Source organism: Pollachius pollachius, assembly GCF_949987615.1.
Source record: "Pollachius pollachius genome assembly, chromosome: 9".
In the NCBI taxonomy this organism is placed as follows: Eukaryota; Metazoa; Chordata; class Actinopteri; order Gadiformes; family Gadidae; genus Pollachius; species Pollachius pollachius.
In genome coordinates this window covers 2605148-2630447 of record NC_136942.1, presented here as the reverse complement: position 1 = coordinate 2630447, position 25300 = coordinate 2605148, and the positions used below count along the sequence as shown (strand labels likewise).

Sequence of the window (25300 nt, the reverse complement as noted above, 5' to 3'; positions counted from 1 at the left end):
ATGCAATGAGCCTCACCTGTTATGGATTAGACTGATTTGACCCTGGGGTGGGTGAGTCTGGGCTGTGCATGCTAATCAATGGACTCTAGCCAAAACCACACACCATTGGGGAGAACTCTGACACGGCAGAAGGGAACACGGGCTCCTTGTGTAGCAAACATCCCAACTCTTCAATAAACAGTTTTTAAACAACTTCCTGTGTCCTTGTTGTTGGAGGAGGCCAGTAAAGCCGTGTGTCAGGGAGAACTGCTCCAGCATGGCTCCTGGTTTGCTGGTTGGTTCCCTCTATATGAAACACGGTGCGGTTCTGTATTCTGGCTGGTTCCCTCTATATGTAACACGGTGCGGTTCTGTATTCTGGCTGGTTCCCTCTATATGTAACACGCTGCGGTTCTGTATTCTGGCTGGTTCCCTCTATATGTAACACGGTGCGGTTCTGTATTCTGGCTGGTTCCCTCTATTTGCAGCATAGCATTGGTTCTCCCACCCTGCAGACACACCCTGCAGACACCGGTAGTAACTGTGTGATACTGTGTGCAACAGTATGTTCTTTGTAAGGGTAGCTGCAGTACGTATTTGGAATGCAGCCACAATATTAGCGTGCAATCTATTCACGTGCACATTTTATCACTCGGGTACACGTGTTGCAAAAGTGTCCCAGGACAGGAGCCATTACTTTAGGACTCCAATTCCAACTGAACTATTTCCCAGAGCCAGCTCCTCTCCGCGACCTCCTCCTCCTCTTCCTCCTCCTCCTCCTCCTCCTCAGTGAATGATGAAAGGGTCCAGGGTGTACTGGTCGGGGGGGGGGGGGGGGGGGGGGGGGAATGTGCCACTTGACTGCGCTGTATAGAACTTGTGACAGAGAGGAGAGTGTGACTGCCCTGTGGGGCCTTGCAGGGGTGACAGAATGCTGCTCATGTGCCCACATGAGCCTCTCCGTTGTCCTCTTGCGGGCCACGTGCTTTCCCCTGTGTACGTATAAATACACAACCGCCACACCGCGTGGACAGAACACACAATAGTGTGTGTGTGTGTATGTGCATGCGTGTGTGTGTCTTTTGTGTGGGTGTTTGTGTGTGTTGAACTTGAAGGAAAACTAGAAGGAGATACACAAATTTACTTCAACACCAGTGATCTATCTATATTATGTAACCAATTGCCATGTTTGAAGAAGTGTAAAGGTAAATTTAGATTTTGAACAGTGGATTGGTTAATTATTTGTCATTAAACAGTGCATAGGAACCGCCTTATCACAGTTAGACTTCACCACGGCCGTCACAGACCTACGTTGGACAGAACAGCTGGGCCAACGCTTCAAAGATTTTTGGGCATGTCTCCCCAAGTGCGGCAATATCATTGCCACACTTGGGGGAAGTCTTGCCAACTTGGGAAGTCTTGCCCAAAAGATCTCAAAATATTGTAATTACAATATTACAGTATTACAGATGACATTATTTTGAGAACAGTCTGAGCCTGAACGAAAAAAAAGTGACACTTGATACTAGGTAGCTTCAATGACATTTGGCCTGGTGGCACTTAAAATACACTCGACTGGATCATTAATGTGCATGTGGCTGGAAGAATAGTAATACGTGGCTTGAATACTAACACAAGACTGCTCTCCAGTGGCTATGTTTGCTCTGCAGACGTAAATGGAAACATGCAACAGAAGCAAAGGCAGTTCACCAATGTAATGCTTTTTATGTACTCTATTCTTACAATTTCTGTGTTGTATCGGCATTGTTGAATGCACTTATTTTAAATCAATTTGCATAACAGCGTCTGCTAAATTATTGAAATGTAATGTAGCACATTCCACACATTACAACAGCGATTCACGTCTATACACACAACACAATAACAATCTACACTTTCGCCCCCCTAGTCTCTCCACCTGATGTTTGATACGAATAAATAAAATTAAAAGTTGTTTCTGCCAGTGCACCAGGTGGCGCTTGTGGGATATTCACTCTTGCAGTACGTCAAAATTGTTGCCGGAAGTAGACGTCCACTGACGTAAAAGTTTGTTTAGAGCTTGTCCCGTGCATGGTTCCATGTGGTTTTGATTTTAGTTTAAAATTACTCAATTGAGGAAACATTCAGCATCAGGATGGTTAAAAAAGGTAAGAAAGAGAAGAAGGTAAAAGGAGCGGAGAAGACAGCTGCCAAAATGGAGAAGAAGGTTTCTAAGAGATCCAAGCGCGAGGAGGTAGGGCTCTCGGTACCATGATGCTGAACACAGCACAACGCAACACCACCAACTCTATGATGTACTTATAGTTGTATCTTTAGGGAGATACAATGGCATAGCTGTTATATTCAGCATTGTTTATTTTAATCTGGTTGTAAACCATGTATTATAAACTAACTATGTCAGCTATTGTTTATACAGTAACAGAATAGCTACATTTTAGCCCAGTTTCTTCCGATCATTAAATGAACCTTCAGCCTGATTTATCATCGTTCTTTATATCCTCATTGATTGTTCTTTCCCGTTCTGTAGGAGGATTTAGAGGCTCTGATTGCCGAGTTCCAGAACCTTGATGCCAAGAAGACCCAGGTGGTGGAAACCGAATGTCCGCCTCCATCGCCCAGGTTACCCATTAACGTTTACATCAAGATCAATCTCTCTTTATGTACTAATGAATCCCCAAAATAACATACTTAAGACGATGAGATGAACTTTGTTGTTTTAAAGATTTGAACGCCCTTGCTGGGATTTCCTAAATGGGAATTAAAAAATTATCCAGGATCGATAATTTGACACTCTGTCCGTCTGTCTGCTGTCTGTCTGTCTGTCACCCAGGCTTAATGCATCTTTATCTCCCCACCCCGAGAAGGATGAACTCATCCTGTTTGGGGGAGAATTCTTCAATGGGAAAAAGGTAGTGACACCGTAACTGCGCATGTGTGGCGAAGGGCTTGTCCCGTACCCTCTGATGTCGCCCACCTGTGTGAACGTGCTGTGGTGAAGCCGGCTCTCTGCTTCTCCCTGATAGACTTACCTGTACAACGAGCTGTACTTCTACAACATTAAGAAGAACAGCTGGGTGAAGTCGGAGATCCCCAACCCTCCTCCACCGCGCTGCGCCCACCAGGTGAGAACCTCCCCCCAGCTGGATAAACAACACCTTCTCAAATGTACATACAAGATGCATATTTTATTATATATTTTATTATCACACAGAAGGGCATTTTTCTTTAAACAAAATGCCCACTTAACCGTTGGTTTCCTATGGTACAAAAACTAAAGCATGTTTAACTTTGGGCTCTGAGCAGTGGCACCGTCACACCGAAATTGTACCGGGGGCGAAAATTGTACCGCGTTCGAAACATTACGTCATCGTTCGACGCGATTGGCCAGGCAGGTTTCAAAAAACATTTGATCTCATGTTGCCAAAGATGCAATAACATAATACAGATAACACTTGTTTTTACTTTATATTTGTATTGTATTGAATTTCGCTAGTAAACTGAGTGTTAAAAATGTATCATAGTCTAGCTAGCTTGTGTTAATACACTCAGTTTACTAGCTCAATGTTAATTAAATATTTAAATACAATACAAATATAAAGTTAGCAACGCTAATGAATGTAATTTGTAAAATAAGTGTTACCTGTTTAATGTTATTTCGTCTCAACGATGAATGAGCGCGAATGTTCGCAAATGTTCATGAACCTTCCTACGTCATCGTTCGACGCGATCGTCCGTTGCCAGGCAACGTTCGACGCGACGGTCCGTTGCCAGGCAACGTTCGACGCGACGGTCCGTTGCCAGGCAACGTTCGACGCGATCGTCCGTTGCCAGGCAGGTTTGCAATTTTCGAACGCGGATTACGTAGGCCTGTACAGTTTTCGCCCCCGGTACAATTTCGGTGTGACAGCGCCGTCAATGGAATAGAAGACATCCAAACGTAGGGAGGCGGTTTGAGCGGTGAAGGGTTGCAGTGACTCCCGTCTCTCTCCCCAGGCGGTGGTGGTGCCCCAGGGCGGGGGGCAGCTGTGGGTGTTCGGGGGAGAGTTTGCCTCTCCTGACGGGGAACAGTTCTACCACTACAAGGACCTCTGGGTGCTGCACCTTGCCACCCACACCTGGGAGAACATCAAGTACGTGTGTGGGGTGGGGGGACGGATCAGGATGAGCTGATTGGATCGCTGCTCGAGTGTTGTGGGACTAGACTGGGTGAACACGGCCTAGGAGGTTGTTTGTCATCCCATAAGCCTCAAGTGTGTGTGTGTGTGTGTGTGTGTGTGTGTGTGTGTGTGTGTGTGTGTGTGTGTGTGTGTGTGTGTGTGTGTGTGTGTGTGTGTGTGTGTCCGTCCAGAGCAACAGGCGCCCCGTCTGGGAGGAGTGGTCACCGGATGGTTCTGAGCAAGAAGCAGCTGCTGGTGTTCGGGGGCTTCCATGAGAGCACCAGGTAAGAGTCAGTCATCACACTGGTCCCTGAGAGGAGTCAGTCATCGCACTGGTCCCTGAGAGGAGTCAGTCATCGCACTGGTCCCTGAGAGGAGTCAGTCATCGCACTGGTCCCTGAGAGGAGTCAGTCATCGCACTGGTCCCTGAGAGGAGTCAGTCATCACACTGGTCCCTGAGAGGCAGGAGTCAGCCATCACACTGGTCCCTGAGAGGAGTCAGTCATCACACTGGTCCCTGAGAGGTAGCAGTCAGTCATCACACTGGTCCCTGAGAGGCAGGAGTCAGTCATCACACTGGTCCCTGAGAGGCAGGAGTCAGTCATCACACTGGTCCCTGAGAGGAGTCAGTCATCGCACTGGTCCCTGAGAGGAGTCAGTCATCGCACTGGTCCCTGAGAGGAGTCAGTCATCACACTGGTCCCTGAGAGGAGTCAGTCATCACACTGGTCCCTGAGAGGAGTCAGTCATCACACTGGTCCCTGAGAGGAGTCAGTCATCGCACTGGTCCCTGAGAGGAGTCAGTCATCACACTGGTCCCTGAGAGGAGTCAGTCATCACACTGGTCCCTGAGAGGAGTCAGTCATCACACTGGTCCCTGAGAGGAGTCAGTCATCGCACTGGTCCCTGAGAGGAGTCAGTCATCACACTGGTCCCTGAGAGGAGTCAGTCATCACACTGGTCCCTGAGAGGAGTCAGTCATCACACTGGTCCCTGAGAGGAGTCAGTCATCACACTGGTCCCTGAGAGGAGTCAGTCATCACACTGGTCCCTGAGAGGAGTCAGTCATCGCACTGGTCCCTGAGAGGAGTCAGTCATCGCACTGGTCCCTGAGAGGAGTCAGTCATCGCACTGGTCCCTGAGAGGAGTCAGTCATCACACTGGTCCCTGAGAGGCAGGAGTCAGCCATCACACTGGTCCCTGAGAGGCAGGAGTCAGCCATCACACTGGTCCCTGAGAGGAGTCAGTCATCACACTGGTCCCTGAGAGGTAGCAGTCAGTCATCACACTGGTCCCTGAGAGGCAGGAGTCAGTCATCACACTGGTCCCTGAGAGGCAGGAGTCAGTCATCACACTGGTCCCTGAGAGGAGTCAGTCATCGCACTGGTCCCTGAGAGGAGTCAGTCATCGCACTGGTCCCTGAGAGGAGTCAGTCATCGCACTGGTCCCTGAGAGGAGTCAGTCATCACACTGGTCCCTGAGAGGCAGGAGTCAGCCATCACACTGGTACCTGAGAGGAGTCAGTCATCACACTGGTCCCTGAGAGGTAGCAGTCAGTCATCACACTGGTCCCTGAGAGGCAGGAGTCAGTCATCCCACTGGTCCCTGAGAGGCAGGAGTCAGTCATCCCACTGGTCCCTGAGAGGAGTCAGTCATCACACTGGTCCCTGAGAGGAGTCAGTCATCCCACTGGTCCCTGAGTGGCAGGAGTCAGTCATCCCACTGGTCCCTGAGAGGAGTCAGTCATCCCACTGGTCCCTGAGAGGTAGCAGTCAGTCATCCCACTGGTCCCTGAGAGGAGTCAGTCATCGCACTGGTCCCTGAGAGGAGTCAGTCATCACACTGGTCCCTGAGAGGCAGGAGTCAGCCATCGGACTGGTCCCTGAGAGGAGTCAGTCATCACACTGGTCCCTGAGAGGCAGGAGTCAGTCATCCCACTGGTCCCTGAGTGGCAGGAGTCAGTCATCCCACTGGTCCCTGAGAGGAGTCAGTCATCCCACTGGTCCCTGAGAGGTAGCAGTCAGTCATCACACTGGTCCCTGAGATGCAGGAGTCAGTCATCACACTGGTCCCTGAGAGGAGTCAGTCATCGCACTGGTCCCTGAGAGGAGTCAGTCATCGCACTGGTCCCTGAGAGGAGTCAGTCATCCCACTGGTCCCTGAGAGGAGTCGGTCATCCCACTGGTCCCTGAGAGGAGTCAGTCATCCCACTGGTCCCTGAGAGGAGTCAGTCATCCCACTGGTCCCTGAGAGGTAGCAGTCAGTCATCACACTGGTCCCTGAGAGGAGTCAGTCATCCCACTGGTCCCTGAGAGGAGTCAGTCATCACACTGGTCCCTGAGAGGAGTCAGTCATCCCACTGGTCCCTGAGAGGCAGGAGTCAGCCATCACACTGGTCCGAGGGGGCACCAGTAGAAGGGCCCGCTAAGGGACCCACATGATAAACAAAGGGCTGATAAAAACACCCAGAAGCAGCAGAAGGCATAATCGTCACTTTGCAAAAAATCCTTTAGTTTTGCTTTTCTTTGATCATGCCGTCACATTAGACACTTTGATATATTACTTTATTTTGTATTATTTCTCATTGTATGCGTTGTGTATGTCACCCAGCATTGTTACGTTTGCATTGTGGCATGCCTTCATCCAAAACACTTCACACACGCATCCAGACCCTGACGGCCGGGACGGCCGGGACACTTTAGTTGTCTCGGGAACACCTCGGCACGCCGGGAGTAGCCGGGGATCAAATCCAAAACCTTCCGGTTACAGGTCACCCCGCTGGACCCCCTAAGCGGAGCCGACCCCGTTCTTACGCCCGTCCGCATGTTGTTGTTGTTGTTGTTGTTGTTGTTGTTGTCGTCAGGGACTTCATCTACTACAACGACGTCCACGCCTTCTCTCTGGACTCCTTCCTCTGGTCCCGCCTCTCTCCTTCTGGCTCCGCCCCCTCGCCACGCTCCGCCTGCCAGATGACGTGCACGCCCGACGCCTCCGGGGTCATAGTCTACGGAGGCTACTCCAAACTGGTGTGTGTGTGTGTGTGTGTGTGTGTGTGTGTGTGTGTGTGTGTGTGTGTGTGTGTGTGTGTGTGTGTGTGTGTGTGTGTGTGTGTGTGTGTGTGTGTGTGTGTGTGTGTGTTTTCTGTTTGACTGTCTTACTTTCAGTCTCTATTTTATCATGGTGATGTTGAGGTTACTTTTCTGTATTTGTCCTAATTTGTGTGTGTGTGTGTGTGTGTCTGTGCTGTGTGTGTGTGTGTGGGTCTGTGCTGTTTGTGTGTGTGTGTGTGTCTGTGCTTTGTGTGTGTCTGGTCTGTGCTATGTGTGTGTGTGTGTGTGTGTGTCTGGTTGGTGCTGTGTGTATGTGTGTGTCTGTGCTGTGTGTGTGTCTGGTCTGTGCTGTGTGTGTCTGTGCTGTGTGTGTGTGTGTGTTCCCATGCAGAAAGCCAAGAAGGACGTGGAGAAGGGGACCATCCACTCTGACATGTTCCTCCTGAAGCGAGAGTCGAAGGACGACCAAGGTAAACCCGACCAGAGGACAGGTTCATTGGGGTTAGGTTATGTTAACACGCCCTGTTCACCCAGACAGACAGACAGACAGACAGACTGCATATAACAGCTGAACACTACGGGGGTCTTGTACTCGGCCCAGACACCTTTCCCAGGTCACCAGGTGAATGGTCAATATTAACACTGTGTCCTGTTCCTGTCCCCCCCCCCCCCCCCCAGAGAAGTGGTCCTGGTCCAGGGTGAACCCCGCGGGGAACAAGCCCCCGCCCCGGTCGGGCTTCTCGCTGGCAGTGGGGCCGGGGGGGAGGGCCGTCCTCTTCGGGGGGGTGTGTGACGAGGAGGACGAGGAGACGCTGGAGGGAGACTTCTACAACGACCTGTACCTGTACGACGCGGGCAAGAACCGCTGGTACCCCGGGCAGCTCAGGGTACGTAGCAGGGCAATTAATCATCTCGGGGTACGTAGCAGGGCAATTAATCAGCTCAGGGTACGTATCAGGGCAGCTCAGGGTACGTATTAGGGCAGTTAATCAGCTCAGGGTACGTAGCAGGGCAATTAATCAGCTCAGGGTACGTAGCAGGGCAATTAATCAGCTCAGGGTACGTATCAGGGCAATTAATCAGCTCAGGGTACGTATCAGGGCAGTTAATCAGCTCAGGGTACGTATCAGGGCAGTTAATCAGCTCAGGGTACGTATCAGGGCAGTTAATCAGCTCAGGGTACCTATCAGGGCAGCTCAGGGTACGTATTGGGGTAACTCGGGGTACGTATCAGGGCTGGGCAATAAATCAACGATCTCAAAACGAATATAATCGAGTTGAAACGATTATCTTTTATTTATTTTATTCACAAATATTTCAGAGAAATAGAAGAGGTGGATACATTTTTGTACATTATTTTCTATTTGAACATTTAGTGTATTTCTTTTATTGGGAAATTTCAAAGTTCTCAGGTACAAAGGGTTTCTTCCTGAGAGAAATGCTGAATAACTGCATCGTGTTTCTGTTTTCTGTCTCTATAATATTCATGATCTCAATATTGACCATCGTTGCTCTCCCCCCCCCACGGCAGGGGACCAGGTCGGAGAAGAAGAAGAGGCGCCGGGGGAGGAAGGCCGCCGGAGGGGGGGAGGAGGCGGAGGGAGGGGGAAGGGAGGAGGGGGGCGCCCAGGGCCCCGTGGAGGTCGTCAAGGAGATTGTTGCCGAGGACGGCACGGTGATGACCATCAAGGAGGTGATCCCCGGACCGCAGGAGGAGGAGGAGGAGGACGAAGAGGAGGAAGACGATGAGGAAGGTGTGTGGCGGCCTGTTTGTTTAGTGTGTGTGATGGTGATGTGGATGTGGTCTGCTTCAGACTGTTGGTTAGGGCTGGGCGATTCATCGACTCTTGATCGGGATCTCGATTTTGGCGTCACAAAATTAACGTCGAGTTTTTCAAAAAATAAAAAAGTACTTTTTTTTAAATGTTTTATAGAAAGTGCAGAACAGCTTCATACATATCTGTGTATCATTTTAGATTTGAACATTGTCTTTTTGACCATTTTGCGTATTTTTTTAAGGCGAAATTGAGAGAATTGAGAGAGACATGCTGAATAAATACAACATGTTTTCAAACTCGAAAATAATCGTTTGAATAATCAGGATTTCAATATTGACCAAAATAATCGTGATTATGTTTTTTCCCATAATCGAGCAGCCCTACTGTTGGTGTGGTTGATAATGTGTATACAGTCAGTTGGTGTCGTTGATAATGTGTATATAGTCTGTTGGGGTGGTCGATGAGGTGTTGTGTACGTGCCAGTAGCTCCACGGTGGTAGCGATGTTAAAAACTAAACAAGCAATGGCAGCTGTCTGGTTGCTGTGACAACTGACGATAAGATATTGATTAGGAGTCAACAGTACCAGCGCTTAGAATTAAGTGGGCATCCTGTTTCCAACCCTGCAATAACACAAGGACAATATGAGGAACAGGAGACTGATTAAGGCTTACAGGTAGAACAGAGCTAACAACAAACAAATATTCAGCCTGCACCAACATTTCCTGGAGGGAAGACGAGATAAAGTCTTCCCTCCAGGAAATGCTTGTGTCTATAAAGGTTTAAAATCAACACCATTTATACGAACATGTGCATAAAACAAGCGTTACGCACCTTCCTGAAAGCTTCATCCACCCTCCCAGATGTATAGAAATCTGCAGTAGAATAGATGACCAGAAACCAGCTTCACTCTATCCCCTTCAGTGTGGGGGGGTCTCTCTCTACTGGGGGCTTCACTCTATCCCCTTCAGTGTGGGGGGTTCTCTCTCTACTGGGGGTGTCACTCTATCCCCTTCAGTGTGGGGGGGTCTCTCTCTACTGGGGGCTTCACTCTATCCCCTTCAGTGTGGGGGGTTCTCTCTCTACTGGGGGTGTCACTCTAGTCTTGCTCTAGCAGAGTTGGACCCAGATGAGTGTCTCCTCTCACACCTCTGCCCCCCCCCTCCCAGCCTGGGCTACGCTGGTGGAGCCCTGCTCGCGCAGCAGCGCCATGGCAACGGTGCGGCAGGGCAAGCTGTACCTGTACGGGGGCATGTTCGAGGTGGGCGACCGGCAGTTCACCCTCAACGACTTCTACTGCCTGGACCTCAACAAGATGGAGCAGTGGGAGGTACTGGTGGAGATGGATCCCAGTGAGTTGACACGTGCACGTGCACATGCACGTGCGGACACGCACGCGCGCACACACACACAGGATGCTGATGCGATGCACGTACGGGTGAATGTGTACAAACACATATTCGTACTCTCCTTCCTCCAACGCAGAGACTCAGGTGTGGCTGGAGGAGTCTGATTCTGAGGATGAGGACGAGGAGGAGGAGGAGGAAGAGGAGGAGGAAGAGCGGGAAGAAGGCGAAGGAGAAGGGGCCAAAGGAGGCGGAGCCAAAGAGGAGCAGGAGGAAGAATCTGACGAAGAGAGCGATGAAGACGATAACGGTAATAGTGTGGGAATTAAAAGATAAATTATCTGGCCTGCGCTTGACTATTTTAATTGTCATATATACACATTTCGAAGAGTCACGTCAACACTGTCCGCGGTAAGTCTTAGGCTGTCTCCCAGAGCAAAGGAAGCGTGCTCGACGGCCGCCCCTTTAAGGACGCTACGTCATAGAACGCCGACGAACACTGTTCCGGTGTTGGGAACGCTCTGAAATTCGCGCCCTTTATTTTTGAGAATTCCGAGGTCTTTCAAGGATGGATCCTCAACGAGCCAAAATACCCACAATCCTTTGCGTTCACACCCTGCGCGGGATATTTAAAAATTGCGGGTAGAAAGCAATGCACGTTGCTTTACACAAGTGAAGTTATTTGAACATTTCAGAAATATTTTGCGCCGTATTGCTTTTTATAGATGAGTCATGTGAATGCAAAAAATGTACCCGTGCGATTTCTTTCAAATGTTTTTGCAACGTAATGATAGGCTATATTTTGCATAGATTGATTTGTTTTAATATGCAAGTAGCTGGTGTTTAAACAAACTGCTGTCACCAATAACAATTTCAACAATTCAAATGTAAAAACTGGAGCAATATTTAAAAAGCGCTTCCGCTTTTTAAATATTGCTCCAGTGTTAAATATTTTAACGTTTGAATTGTTGAAATTGTCATGTAGCGTTTGTAGCGGTCAGAGTTTGGAACGACTTGCTAGTGTGGAAGCGTTTCGGCTTCCGCTTTTTAAGAGATATTTTGCGCCGCATTGCTGTCACCGATAACAACTCAAACATTAAAATGTTTAACACTGGAGCAACATTTAAAAAGCGGAAGTGCTTCCGCTTCCGCCCTAGCAAGTCGTTCCAAACTCTGAGCGCTACAAACGCTAGGCAGCGCTCTAGCCCCATCTCCGTGGGACGCGACTCGCAAGGACGTGTTCTAGCAAGGCTGCAGCCTCCACTTTGGGAAACAGCCTCAGTCCCCCTCTACTACCCCACCGTAACCCCCCCCCCCCCCCCCGTCTCCAGCGGACCACCCCCCCGTACAGAAGGAGGAGGTGCTGGAGGCCTACCAGGCCAGGACAGAGCAGTACTGGGTGGGCCTGGCCCGGGTTAACATGGGCCCCGAGGCCAAGGACAAGAAAGTGGGCAAGGTTGGCCTTGCAATGGCTAAAGTCTTCTATGAAGATCAATAGCAAGGCGTGTGTGTGTGTGTGTGTGTGTGTGTGTGTGTGTGCGTGTGTGTGCGTGTGCGTGCATGTATTTCATTGTATTTCAATGTTTTATCAAATCCTTTTGAGACGGTTCTTTTTATATATATATATTTTTTGGCGACTCCACCATGCACCATCATATTAGATCTGCCATCCTGGTTGAGATTCTCCACTTAAATTCATTAAGATGGGGTTGATTTATGATACAGATTGATTATACATCTTTTAAATGAAACACAATATCAGTTCTCTGCCAAAACTAAATGTTTACAATTAATATTACAATTTTCTTTATTGTGTCATTTCAACAATTAAAGGACTTCCTGTTGCATTTGTGAAACAAGTCTTCGTCAATCCTGTGCCATAACAGAAAGTAAAATGTGATTTTTATAGAACATCTGCCCCCTCTAGTGGCCGTTTCTTACAATAAGTAATTCAAGAGAGACATTTTACGTAGTCAACGAAGTTGTAATCTTCTCGATAATACATACTTAGTTGCTCTTCTACGGCTAGCATGTTTCTCATTTTGGTCTGGCACTGTGATTTCAAACCACGACACGAATACCAACTACAAGGGTCCGTTAATCCTGCATATAGGCAAAATAGACCAATCAAATAGCTCATTTAGCTCTCAATTAAGGATATTTTTTACTGCCTTGGAACTGCATGAACATTAAGTACCTGCTAAATGTTGTAGCGAGATGTCATTCGGGGCCAAATGGGTAAGATTTACTACTTCATTGCAATTATTTAAAATATCGTTTGCGTAAGTTAACGGTGTGAAGGAAATAATTTTTCCTTCACAGATTGCAATTTAAGAAACCGTATCGAATAACGGAAAGAAGGATGGTAGACATCTTAAAGTACAAATATCTTTCGTCACTCACTTGACAAGCAATTTCCACTGATTCTATTTCATGTATTTAATTGGGTAGAATATTTTTACCCCCGGCCAAAATGTGATTTAATCCTGGACCTGGATGTAGAAGTAGGTCTTCAACAGTGGAATCTTAGTGCGGCCCTATGCGTCATCCTAACCTGGTGTCTTAATGACATCATATCCTGCACTTACGCCCTGCCAACAGGTAAACATTTGTTTGGGTCGTCGATAGGAAAGTTATGCTTGGGAGAAATGACATGCAGCAGGTTCATTAGGTTTTAATAGTGTTTATATCAAACGCCTTATTAAAGGTGTGGTATGTTTGTTTACTAGAATTTTCAAACATTGCATAATGATAGACAAAGTATCCTGATAGGCCATAATAGGTGTGTATTTATTTTCCTGAGGGTTGAAAATGATTTATATTCTAATAAGGGCTTGTTTAGGCTTTTTCTTTAATATAAATTCAACACAAATGTTGTTTTTCGTGACTTTGTTAATTTTTGCCGTATTACTCTAACCACACCACAGTGTTCAGAGTTAAGTTGACAAAGATTACCCCATAAACAGTCTGGGATTGATTCTGTGACGACATAGATCACAAGCATAGGAACCTTTGACGCAGCTTTTCGACGGTGTACGTCGATAAACCTTTAAGAAAATATTTCACAGACAGGCTGATTTGACTCGTTGTCCTCTCTACTCATTCGGTTTATGAGCCGTGCCCTGCATGTTTATTACAGAAACAGACCCACGACACAGCAACACCTGTGTCTGTCCTGCAATGACGCCACCATAAAAAGTGTATGAACAATAATTATCAGTCTATACAGCCCTTGTGGTAGGTTGGGATATTGTGCCCTCTATAGTTCGCCGGTAGAACTGTATTTTCTTTTGTCTGAGAGCGTCTTCGACCAGAAACAGCGGCATCTCCGTGGGCTGAGGTGTGTGCTGGCCGAACGAGGCACGAGAACCAGGAGGATGATGATGAGGATGAGGATGAAAATATTCCATCGGGACAAAGAGAACACGACGACATACGCAGGAGAGATGAGCATCGTTGACAAGGATAAAGAAGAGAGTAGGAGTGTGAGATGACGGGGCCGCAGGATGTGGTGCTGATGAGAGAGGAGGAGGGATGAGAGAGAGAGAGAGAGGAGGCAGATCAGGCTGAGGAAGGAGAGAGAGAGAGAGAGAGGAGGAGGCAGATCAGGCTGAGGAAGGAGAGAGAGAGAGAGAGAAGGGCGATATGTCGGGGAAGACATCAATCATTGCGGGCATCAGCCTATCACCCTCCCTGACCTCTTTTATCCCCCATCAGCATACAGGAAGGAGGGACAAGGAGAGGCTGATGAATAATAGATTGTGGAGGAGACAGATGAAGGTGGTGGGGGTGGGGGGCTTTCTCTCCTTTATTTCTCTTTCCTCCGTGCCCACCTCCTTTCCCCCTCCCTCAGTTCTTTTTCCGTTCGACTACGATGGGAGAGAAAAAAAGAACTTCATAAATAACTAAAGCGTATGACTTTTTTTGGGGTCCACTGGTGACGCGGAGGCCTGCCGTCCAATCATCATGCCCACGTCAGTGTGTGTGTGTGTGTGCGTGCGTGTGTGTGTGTGTCAGTGAGACGGAGACAGTGAGAGGACGACCGAATTAGCGCATGTGGCTACGTCACTACTCAGTCAGTTGTACAATTCCAGAGCTGCTGGTGCACCTTATTTTCTAAGAATAGATTTCGGCGAGTATTTTAGAAATACGATCCGCCCGTGTAGGAGCGCATAGCTCCGCCTACCTAGGTCTGCAGAGCTCTCTGCTGACCCGGGCTGAACCCACACCCGTACCGCTGGAATACAGATCAGTCTGGAGTCCTTTTCTATCACCGCCTGCCATCAGAATGAATACCGCTAATGGGAATCACCCCAACTCATTGTCTCAGCTCGTTAAAGGTACCATCCAATTACGGATGAGATAAGAAATGTGTAATCTCACAGAACCCCCTTGATGGTTCAGACGCACAAAGTTACAGCTTGAACTCTCACATGCATACGTTTAAAATAATTCACTCAGTTGGGGCTCATCTTCCCCTTCAACGGCTCAATCAACAACGTCCTCAATGTTTGTGAGTGACCAATGAGATTAGCGAAGTGGTTTTGGCGAATCAACGGGGAATCCGTGGGGGGGGGGGGGGGGGGGGGGGGGGGGGGGGGGGGCGTTGCCAGCGCACCGTGCCACGCCGCGGGATAGCCTTGTTCGTGGTAAACCACTTCCTCGCTACGCTGCGCATTACAGGAGGATTTAGGAGAGCATGTTTAAGAGCTGAGCGCACGCGGTCTCCCAAATGTGTCCATTGTACCGTCCTGGCAGGGCCGCTAATCTGTGGCACAGGAAGTCACTCCCCGCTCCGTCAGGCATACCAGCACTTCCTGCCTCTGCCCTCCGGCCACTCGCCTCCTTCTGCTTCCTCCTCCCCCTCCCCCCTCCGCCCCCTCCCCTGCTCAGACTACCAGTGTGTTTAGAGGCCTTAATCCACCGGGTTGAGCGCTGATTTTATTACTGTTAATCTGCTCTGGAATTGGCTTAGCTCTTCCCAGACAGAAGGACAAGGGCACCGACGGCAAGCAGGGCGACGGGGGGAGATGAGGCAGAACATGGGGGGGGCTTAGGTGGGTAGGGTAAGGTGAGGGGGAGAGAGGGGGGTGGGGGGTAGGGTAAGGTGAGGGGGAGAGAGGGGGGGGGTAGGGTAAGGTGAGGGGGAGAGAGGGGGGGGGTGCGATGGTGAAGGAGTGAAGGCCACCCGATGTTGAAATCTGTGTGTTCACACAAAATCGTGGATTTCGACGGGGACCAGTATAGCCACTGGATGTGTGGGCGTATTGATGCCGCCTAGAGCATCCTCCCATATCCGTGTCGTTGTGGTGGTCCTGGATGAAGGCTGAACCCGTGCAAATGCGCATAATCTCTCACCATCTCAGCTCCGAAACGAGTCTCGAATAGTATCAATAGTGAATGTTTTACTGGTACTAAATATTTACAGATCACCCTCTACTAATGGGATCGTTCCTGTGTTGTTGTGGACCAATTACAGGCAGTATGGAGGGTGGGGGACATGTGTGTAGAGGTGGAGGAGGAGGAGGAGGAGGAGGAGGAGGAGGTGGTGGTAAAGGGAGTCCGGTGGACAGAAGGCGTGCTATGGGTTTTATTGGAGCTCAAACAACATCCTGCTCTCTGGTGAGCAGATCAGCATGGCCCGGGTCCAAGTAGCCCGCTCTCTGTAGACCTCTCAGAACACAGACTGCATCATCCCAACAACTCGAGCTTAACTAAGAGTTGCAGTGTGCAGAATAAAATAAATAAAGAGGCACAGGTCATAGATAGTCTTCATAGATGGACTTGCCATATTAACGTCTTATGAGGATCGATTCCGCGTGACGATCTATGTTGTAATTAGTATATATATGGATATCATTGAATAAAACACATGATGACCAAAGAAATTAGAACGTATGCCTAGGGAAGAGGAGCTATCCCAGATGATGAGGTAATAATTCACAGATAGATTGTAATACAAACAGACGTTCATGCGTTATGCAACGTCTCAGAGCTATATTATCAGGAGGGCAAAGAAAAATCAAACTGACAAAAGACAAAGATAGAGGCTTAGGAGAAGATGAGAGACACCAGCTACAGGTGATGAACAACAAGCTAGCAGGACATAAAGAACACCTTATATGTACAATGTGTGTGTGTGTGTGTGTGTGTGTGCGTGTGTGTGTGTCTCTTTAAGAGCTGGAACATGCTATTCAGCAGGCGGTGGCAGGGGTGTTTTCTGGCTGCATTGGAACAGTCCCCTCCACCAGGCAGATTTCCTGAGAGAGGGAGCGAGCGAGCGAGAGAGAGAGAGAGAGACATCAAGCCACAGCGGCAGCGGGGATCAACAAGACTACCACGGCAGGCAGAGGAACGTCAGCCAGTGGCTCCACGGGAAGACATGGAGATTGGGCAGGGGATGAGGACAGGAAAGACCCTAACAGGATCATATGATGGATGCTGTTCTATCCACTAGACTGCCTCCACACAGCCCACGCAGACGCTAAACCACTTATGGATTAAAGACCTTCAACACGCCGAGGGAGAGTCGAAGAGGGAGAGATAGGAGCCAAACCATACCAGGAGAAAAATTATCAATTTGCTTGTTTGTTTCCGTTCTCGCACGCGTGACCACTTGCTGCCGGTAAAGCTTCTGCCATCGCGTGCGTGCGTGCGTGCGTGCGTGCGTGCGTGGCGTGCGTGCGTGTGTGTGTGTGCATGTGTTTGTTTTCTTCCATATGATGCGTGTGTGCGAGTGTGCGCACAAGCCAACAGCGAGCCTGCATTGCTGTTCTCTAGCACCCCGGTACGAATAGCAACAAGAGAAGAGATGCAGGCGATCTGCTGAAGTCTACCAGGTGTCTGCTCCCCTCCCTCCCTCCCTCCCTCCCTCCCTCCCTGCCTCTCGCGGTGCTATGGCAGCGGCGTCGGTACGTGCACCCGGGCATCCGTCGGCGGAGAAGTGGCTCGGGGTGAACGAGGTGACGCTGTCTCCGTGACCGCGGTAGCAGGCTACAGATCCAGGTGTATCGCGTCCCGGTTTGTGGTTTTGTTCCGCCTCTTTGCGGAGGGATTACCGAGGATGAGCGTGAGCACACAGGAGTTTGACTCACCTGCACTCTGGAGATCCTCACGTACGTGAAACCACGCATGAACACCCGCGCCCCCGTAGACAGCGCCTCGGAGGCCTCAGGGCGACGACCAGGAAGTCTTAAGACAGGGCTTCCACGGTTCCTGGGGGGTTAGGGCGTGGGGGGGGGGTGGGGGTGGCGGACAGAAGGAGCTGTTTCCTAACCGAGGAGCTGTGAGGGGCATCACCTGCCAGGACGAGCCGGGAGTCGAGCTCCGAGCGGAAGGGAGGGAACAGAGTCGGAGGGGGAAGGCCGTGGTGCTGGAGGGTTTCTGTTTGTGTTTGACTGTCCCAGGCTGAGGGATGGCCTGCCGGGCCAGGGGTCCAGGAAAGTAGGCGCTCTGACGGTGAGTTAAGAGAGAGAACCAGGGAGAGCGATGGCAGCCCGGGTGCCTCTCTCGCCGCCTCCCTTCACCGGCGTCGTCCCCAGACCGGGAACGGAGTGCTAGCCGCCACACGGAGCTGCCCCAGGGCGACGGCAGAGAGGATGGTGTGACTGGCTGGACAACCGCCCCCCCTCCCACCCCCCCCCCCCCCCTCCCTCTCCCACCTCACCTGGACGCCCGGACACGTCTCCGCGGGGGACACATTCGACTGGTCACGCCTACTTTGTATTTGATTGTTTTTTTTGTTCCTTAATCGGTAAAGAGACAGCGACGGTGACACCGGGTTACCGCTCATTGGATTGTGGGGAGGGGGTTTCCCACCTCTGACCTCCTCACCCACAGACCCCGAGCAGCCGTTCCACCTCATTACCTCCCCCCCCCCCCCCAGCCGACCAGCCGTGGTCTCCACAACACCGATCCATTTCCCTTTCCTCTTCCCTTTCCATTTCTCTCTTTTGGTCCTCCCCTTCCTTCTCCTGGCTTTGATTCTTTGGCATTTTTTTCCAGAGGCTTCGGGGGAATTGCCAAGACCTGTTTCATGCATGTCCACTGGCGGCAGGTTCAACTTTGACGATGGGGGGTCTTACTGCGGAGGGTGGGACGAGGGCAAGGCGCATGGCCACGGCATCTGCACGGGCCCCAAGGGGCAGGGCGAGTACTGTGGCTCCTGGGCGCACGGCTTCGAGCTGCTGGGCGTGTACACCTGGCCCAGCGGCAACACCTTCCAGGGGACCTGGGCCCAGGGCAAGAGGCACGGCCTGGGAGTGGAGAACAAGGGCCGCTGGGTGTACCGCGGCGAGTGGAACCAGGGCTTCAAGGGCCGCTACGGCCTGCGGGAGAGCACCGGCACCAGCGGCAAATACGAGGGCACTTGGAACAACGGGCTGCAGGACGGCTACGGCACCGAGACCTACTCGGACGGAGGTAAGAGCGCCCTGCCCGCCCCCCCCCACCCTGCCGCTGTCCCCGTCGCCGTGGCGACCAGGGCGTCCATGGGGGTTTTATAAATGTTTATGGCGAATGATTCACCGGACGTGTGGCAAAGGGAGTCTGTTTGTCCTGCCGATCGGCGAGGGATAGAGAGGTGGGCTGCTTCTGTTGACACACTGTGGAGCTCGCGCTCAGACACACGCGCTCACACGCCAGTAATGCGTGGCACAAGGAGACACACTGGCGCAGAGACGCACACACACACACACACACAAACACACACAGACCGAGAGGTAGCTTAAGGAAAGGTGTTGCTCATCATTCCCACCTCTCTCTGTCTCTCTCTCTTTCGCTCTCCCCCCCTCTCTCTCTCTCTCTCTCGCTCTCTCTCTCTCTCTCTCTCTCTCTCTCCATGACTTGCTCTCTCTCTCACCCTCTGCTTTATATCAGCCCTTCAACCTCCTCTACAAAAGGACATGCTGTTTATTTGGAGGTGCTGAATCCAGGCCATGGAGCCTTGGGGGGAATATTGGAGGGTCGGGGCTGGCGCTTGAAGGACCGGCTCCATTCCAATAGTCCTGAACAACACCAGCAGCTTTCGATGGAGCTCCAGTGCTGCGCTGCGTTGAGCTGTCATGTTGGATTCCACATATAGTTGGTAGTTGATACAAAGTGGTATCAACCATCCTACTTCTAAAGACCAAGCCCAAAATCCTTCTAAACACCGTACACATTGTAAAAGCCCTTACCCACACACATACCAAACACATAGAGACGTAATATGGACCCTTGGAAGGGATGGATGGATAAATGGACGGAGAAATTAAAAGACGCCTGTGAGCATGAATTGATTCATTGGTAAAGGATTTTGTTGATCATTTCAGTACTGTCTTCTTTGGAGACATGTTATCATGCTATTAGACAGCCCCAAAGTAGAGTCTTACAGCTAAAAGGGAGTTTTGGGATGTTGTGGAGGGGTTGGCTCAGTGCTAGCAGTGCTGTAGCCGAGGTACTGGGACCGAGATTTTTCCTGAATACTTCTGCTGTGAAGAGTTGAGCACTTGAGTCAAAATGAATGCAGTCCCAGATTGCATTCATTCAACAGGTCCCAGAAGTGTGACCAGTTGGATGTGTTGCGTTGTTCCTGAACGATGACCGATCCTGAACCGCCCTCACAATCTTTCTCTCTCTCGCTCTCTCACTCTCTTTCTCATCCTCTCTCTATTGCTCTCTCTTTTCTCTCTCTCTCTCTCTCTCTGTTTCTCTCCCTCTCAATTCTCCCAGACCCCCCTCTAATTCAGATGTGAATAGTTTAATTGAAAAAAACCTTCCTACCTTACTCAACATATACTATAATTTGACATTTTTATCATTTTTAACCTTGCAATCAGATCATTGTGTGTGTGTTCTCTACGAAAGCTTATAATTATCATCCATTTGTTTTGTTCCTCTCTCTGTCTCTCTCTCGATCGCTCTCACTTGAACGCACTCCCTTCTCCATCGCTCCGCTGCGCGTATGAAGCAGTACTTTCTACAGTAGTGTTTCCATAGCAACGTTAGCTGACATGCAGCGGGTCACGGTGTCACAAGGGGCTCAATATTCCGCGCTGCTATTGGTTAGTCCCCCGGTTGGGCTGAGCTCCGATTGGCCGGGCTGGCTTGCTGGAGGAGCTAATGGTGTTTACTGAGACGAACGGCTAAGCTTACTGATTACCAACCAGAGGGAGAGACAGACAGAGGGAGAGAAGTGAAGCAGAATGATGAAATTAACAGGCAACCAATCATTTCTGAATCATTTCGTCAACTGACTCAGTAAGTCAAGTCTGAGGGGGGGGGGGGGGGGGGGGGGGGAGAGACAATCTTATGGCAGAATGATTATTAAGCATAGACCAAGCCAGGGATTGTCGTGACTGCTTTGAGGTGCAGTAAGTGCCGTGGACGGGAGTTCTAGTCACAAGGGGAGCCACCTCCATGGCATGGCAGTGTTGAGCCCGTATGTCACCCCCAGGACGGCTCAGCTCACCGTCACCCACCCCCTCCCAGACGGCTCCTGGAGGGGCCATGTGAACCATCGCGGGGATGGTTCTGTGGCGCTGACTGCGAAGGTCCCGGTGAGATGAGTCACAGCGTTCCTCATCGTCCCCGTTAATGGATGGCACGCCATTTAACCACGCTGGGCGCCCATCCATGACCGCCTGGGAGCGTCGACTCATTGGTTCAACGTCGATCCCCCCACCTGGGAGACATCAGAGCTGTCCTTTATCCAACACTCCTTTATCCCACTGAAAATAGATATGGGTGTGGAACTTTCTGAAGCTTATCGGATGTTGAACTAGCTCAGAGAAATCCAATCCGAAGAACGAACGATTTTTAAACGAAGCAGCTAGGTTCCCATATAACCATAAAAGTCTCACTAGTTTCGGTCGCACCACCAGGAGTGTTGCTGTGTGTGTGTGTGTGTGTGTGTGTGTGTGTGTGTGTGTGTGTGTGTGTGTGTGTGTGTGTGTGTGTGTGTGTGTGTGTGTGTGTGTGTGTGTGTGTGTGTGTGTGTGTGTGTGTGTGTGTGTAGGGTCCAGGGGGGCGGTGAGTCTTTTGTCTCAAAGAAGCTGGTTAAGTTTGACGCACGGTATTTAAAAGCTGGGATAATTAAATAGCATGTTAAGCTCTGTGTATCCAAGACGTTCTGCTTTGCGTTTTATCAAGAAGTGTTAATCAGAGGACCATTACCCTTACTGTGCAGGGAAAGAGTTATCCGCTGGTTTTATAGACAAGGTTGTTTAAACTCCAGGTTAAGTCCTCGTCGTGGGATCCTCGTCCGCTACTTTCTATTACCGCAGACGGACACAGACGGACAAGCTTTCCCAAGCTTATGACTATCTGGGAGGGCCGGGAGGAGGAATGTTCAAAGAGAATGAGGAATGATTTGGATTCGGTTGGCTCTAAGTAGGAGTGCTAGCGGAACGCGTTGTTGTCTTTTAAATTTGGTAATGTAAGGGAGAATCGTTAGAGGAAGGTTCAGATCCTTTCCAGCAAGGATGTCACGGAGAAACCAGCGGGACATCTCGCTAACGTCCACGTCTAGGGCCTCGTTTTGATATGATATTTACAACCGCACATATAATCCTCAAATAGAGATCAGATTTCCTTCCCCCACCCAAAAACGGATAATATTCTACGTACAGTGAATTAAGCAGACAGAGATTTATCTATCTATCTATCTATCTATCTATCTATCTGTCTGTCTGTCTGTCTGTCTGTCTGTCTGTCTGTCTGTCTGTCTGTCTGTCTGTCTGTCTGTCTGTCTGTCTGTCAGACTGACGCCCATCCAGCCTTACTCCCTGTCTGTCTGACTCCCAGCCTGCCTGCCTGTCCGTCTGTCCGTCTGTCCGTCTGTCCGTCTGTCCGTCTGTCTGTCTGTCTGTCTGTCTGTCTGTCTGTCAGACTGACGCCCATCCAGCCTTACTCCCTTTCTGCCTGTCTGTCTGTCTGTCTGTCTGACTCCCTGCCTGCCTGTCAGTCTGTCGGTATGTAATAACTGTCTCCACACCTTTCCATTCTAAAGTAACAGTGCCCTCCTGCACGTCTGTCTATCAACCGAGGGCGTTGTTGTGGTGAGGGCCGGTGGCCCCGTGTGCACGCTGACCCACCACGGAGGCGTGTGTGCTCACGGTCGGACCCCGGCTGGACTCTTCCATCAGCCCCTCAGCCAGGCTGGAACCAGGCGGGCTCTCTCTCCCGCTCTGCAAGGCAGAAGGCCCGGCTCCTTTTGATTGCAGCTGACGTCTTGGTCACATGCAGCATGACCGGCCGTACAGCTGCATACTCTGAACCAGACATTAATCCTGTGCTTCTGTTTTAATGGCCCTGGAGATAAGCTAGTAAACTCCTATTGGCATTCAGTCCAGCCGGAAAAAAAAAAAAGACAAGTTGTGTCAGTATTGCAGTTGAAACCTTAAAAACCTTTCATGAAAACAACCAGACTGAATCCTTTCCTCTCCCCTTAATTTGTTGTAATATTTTCTCTACCTTCTCTCTTTCACTGTCCTCTTCACAACCCCGCCCCCCCCCCCCACACACACACACACACACACACACACACACACACACACACACAGACTTTTAATTATGACTCCACCAATCAGAAAAGTTAATTGGGAAACATGTTAATAATGATGTTAATAATTTTCAATTCTGAAGCTCTGACTTCCTGGTGCTTTTTCATTCCCGCCTGTGGCATTCAAGTCAATATAGTCAGCTGTCAAATAACAGCCTTGGTGAATTTGACCCATTTAGGCCCACACAAATGACAGCGCTTTTTTTTTTTATCCGACTTCAATTGAAGCCGATTGCTAATGCAACTCAGAATATCGAGCCGGTCATCAATGCTGGGCGCAAATCGCATGGTGATACATAAAATGATAGCCTTCAAGGGGCAGCAGAGTAGCGGCGTAGAAAAGAAACAAATGCGAGTGTGAACGAATACACACACACACATACACACACACACACACACACACACACACACACACACACACACACCTATGTAACCTATGTAGGGAAGATAACATGTGACCTATGTTAGGAAGATAACATGTGACCTATGTTAAGAAGATAACATGTTAGCTATATTAGGAAGATAACATGTGACCTATGTTAGGAAGATAACATGTTAACTATATTAGGAAGATAACATGTTACCTATGTTAGGAAGATAACATGTGACCTATGTTAGTAAGATAACATGTGACCTATGTTAGGAAGATAACATGTGACCTATGTTAGGAAGATAACATGTGTCCTATGTTAGGAAGATACCATGTTACCTATGTTAGGAAGATAACATGTGACCTATGTTAGGAAGATAACATGTGTCCTATGTTAGGAAGATAACATGTTAACTATATTAGGAAGATAACATGTTACCTATGGTAGGAAGATAACATGTTACCTATGTTAGGAAGATAACATGTTACCTATGTTAGGAAGATAACATGTGACCTATGTTAGGAAGATAACATGTGACCTATGTTAGGAAGATAACATGTGTCCTATGTTAGGAAGATACCATTTTACCTATGTTAGGAAGATACCATGTTACCTATGTTAGAAAGATAACATGTGACCTATGTTAGGAAGATAACATGTGTCCTATGTTAGGAAGATAACATGTTAACTATATTAGGAAGATAACATGTTACCTATGGTAGGAAGATAACATGTTACCTATGGTAAGAAGATAACATGTTACCTATGGTAGGAAGATAACATGTCAACTATGTTAGGCAGCACACACGCGGCTCACTACACCGTTTACTAAACCTACTGCTTCTCGCCGATTTCACATTCTAGTTTCTGATACGACGATGAATGAATAGATGTCCTCCGCATCGCGCATACCCCCCCGACCCCCCAAGGACATCAGAATGGTCCAACATGGCTGTCTATGAAGGGGAGAATGGTTATGCTGGGATTGAGACCAGTGGCCTGTTCTGGTTTATAATTCAGCACCAAGGAGAGCTCCCTGCTAAGTGAGTCCTGAGCCAGACCTCATTACCAGTCCATGAATAATGGATTCAAATGTACTCGACTATAGGGGGGGGGGGGGGGGGGAGATATCACATCCTCTATAGTTTGATTACAATACCGCCAGCTGGGGTATTGTACCCCACCTACAGTGTGGGTAGGTTTAATTGAAATGCATCTTATTCAGTGGCTGACATACAACCGCATCAAACTGGTGGATAGACTGGGAAGACAGCTCTCCACTGAGGCAGAACGCTGTGCACGTAGGCTCACTCAGACCTCAGGAGGAGTTATTAGGTATTCCACCTCAAGACACTCTCTCTTTTCATTTTACTCTCTCTCCTATATTCTCTTTGTTCGCTCAAACCCTTAGTTACTACCCTACCTGCTCCTGGTGTTGTGTGTCTCTGTTCCTGTGTGTGTTGTGTTGTTATATTATTTGTGTGAGTGTGTGTGTGTGTGTGTGTGGTCTTTGAAGTGTCATATGGCTGCACAGCTGTGTGCCACAGTGATTACAAAGGCCTGTCCAGATGTGATGGCCAGCTGCATGGGTTCCTGAGTGTTTTTGTTCGCACTAAATGTGCACAAGTGCCGCTCCTCTCCGGAATTCATTAGTGTGTGTAATTCTATTTTACTTATGAGTGCATAGTTCATATATAATCATAACAGATTCAATAGCCAAGTATCGTCCTATTTTTCATTACCTTTGTACGTGTGTGTGTGTGCTTGCGTGTGTGTGTGTGCGTGTGTGTGCGTGTGTGTGTGCGTGCGTGTGTGTGCGCGCGTGGATGCATGTGCGTGAGCGTGCGTGCACATGCATCGCGTTACACAGGTGCAAAGGGAAACAGGAAATTAAATCCACGAAGGAAACAGGGGTTGTAGTCCTTATATGGGCATGCAGCTTGTGTTGTGTGGACTACAGAATGAATCAGAGAGCTGTTACATCACAGACGGGCACGGGCGCGCTGCGCTCCCAGCACTATTGTAATGCACACTTCACTTTGTATACCAATGTGTGTGTGTGTGTGTGTTTGTTGGGGG

At 49.4% G+C, this 25300-nt stretch overlaps 2 protein-coding genes across 2 annotated transcripts in view; both read left to right on the top strand.

Moving 5' to 3' along the window:
• Positions 1 to 2031: 2031 nt before the first annotated feature.
• klhdc4 (kelch domain containing 4) lies at positions 2032 to 12145 on the top strand. Its single transcript, XM_079743127.1, has 13 exons — positions 2032 to 2212; positions 2507 to 2598; positions 2810 to 2888; positions 3003 to 3101; positions 3973 to 4109; positions 4328 to 4420; positions 7000 to 7162; positions 7578 to 7656; positions 7865 to 8073; positions 8718 to 8940; positions 10133 to 10315; positions 10449 to 10619; positions 11641 to 12145. Exons 1-13 carry the CDS (start codon positions 2114 to 2116, stop codon positions 11805 to 11807), a joined length of 1794 nt encoding a protein of 597 aa, XP_079599253.1. The 5' UTR covers positions 2032 to 2113; the 3' UTR covers positions 11808 to 12145.
• A 6203-nt stretch (positions 12146 to 18348) lies between these two features.
• Positions 18349 to 25300, top strand: part of jph3b (junctophilin 3b) — a gene marked incomplete at both ends in the record, with an annotated part of 9902 nt that continues 2950 nt past the window's right edge. The window contains 2 exons of the mRNA XM_079742764.1: positions 18349 to 18730; positions 20663 to 20847. Coding sequence (XP_079598890.1) covers positions 18349 to 18730; positions 20663 to 20847 — 567 coding nt within the window. The remainder of the gene's footprint in view (positions 18731 to 20662; positions 20848 to 25300) is intronic.

Bases quoted from the DNA above. Each gene is read 5' to 3' on its own strand.
- klhdc4 (XM_079743127.1), top strand. From the start codon at position 2,114: ATGGTTAAAAAAGGTAAGAAAGAGAAGAAGGTAAAAGGAGCGGAGAAG. The intron at 2,213-2,506 runs GTAGGGCTCTCG...CCCGTTCTGTAG, and splicing joins AGAGATCCAAGCGCGAGGAG to GAGGATTTAGAGGCTCTGAT. The intron at 10,316-10,448 runs GTGAGTTGACAC...CCTCCAACGCAG, and splicing joins ACTGGTGGAGATGGATCCCA to AGACTCAGGTGTGGCTGGAG.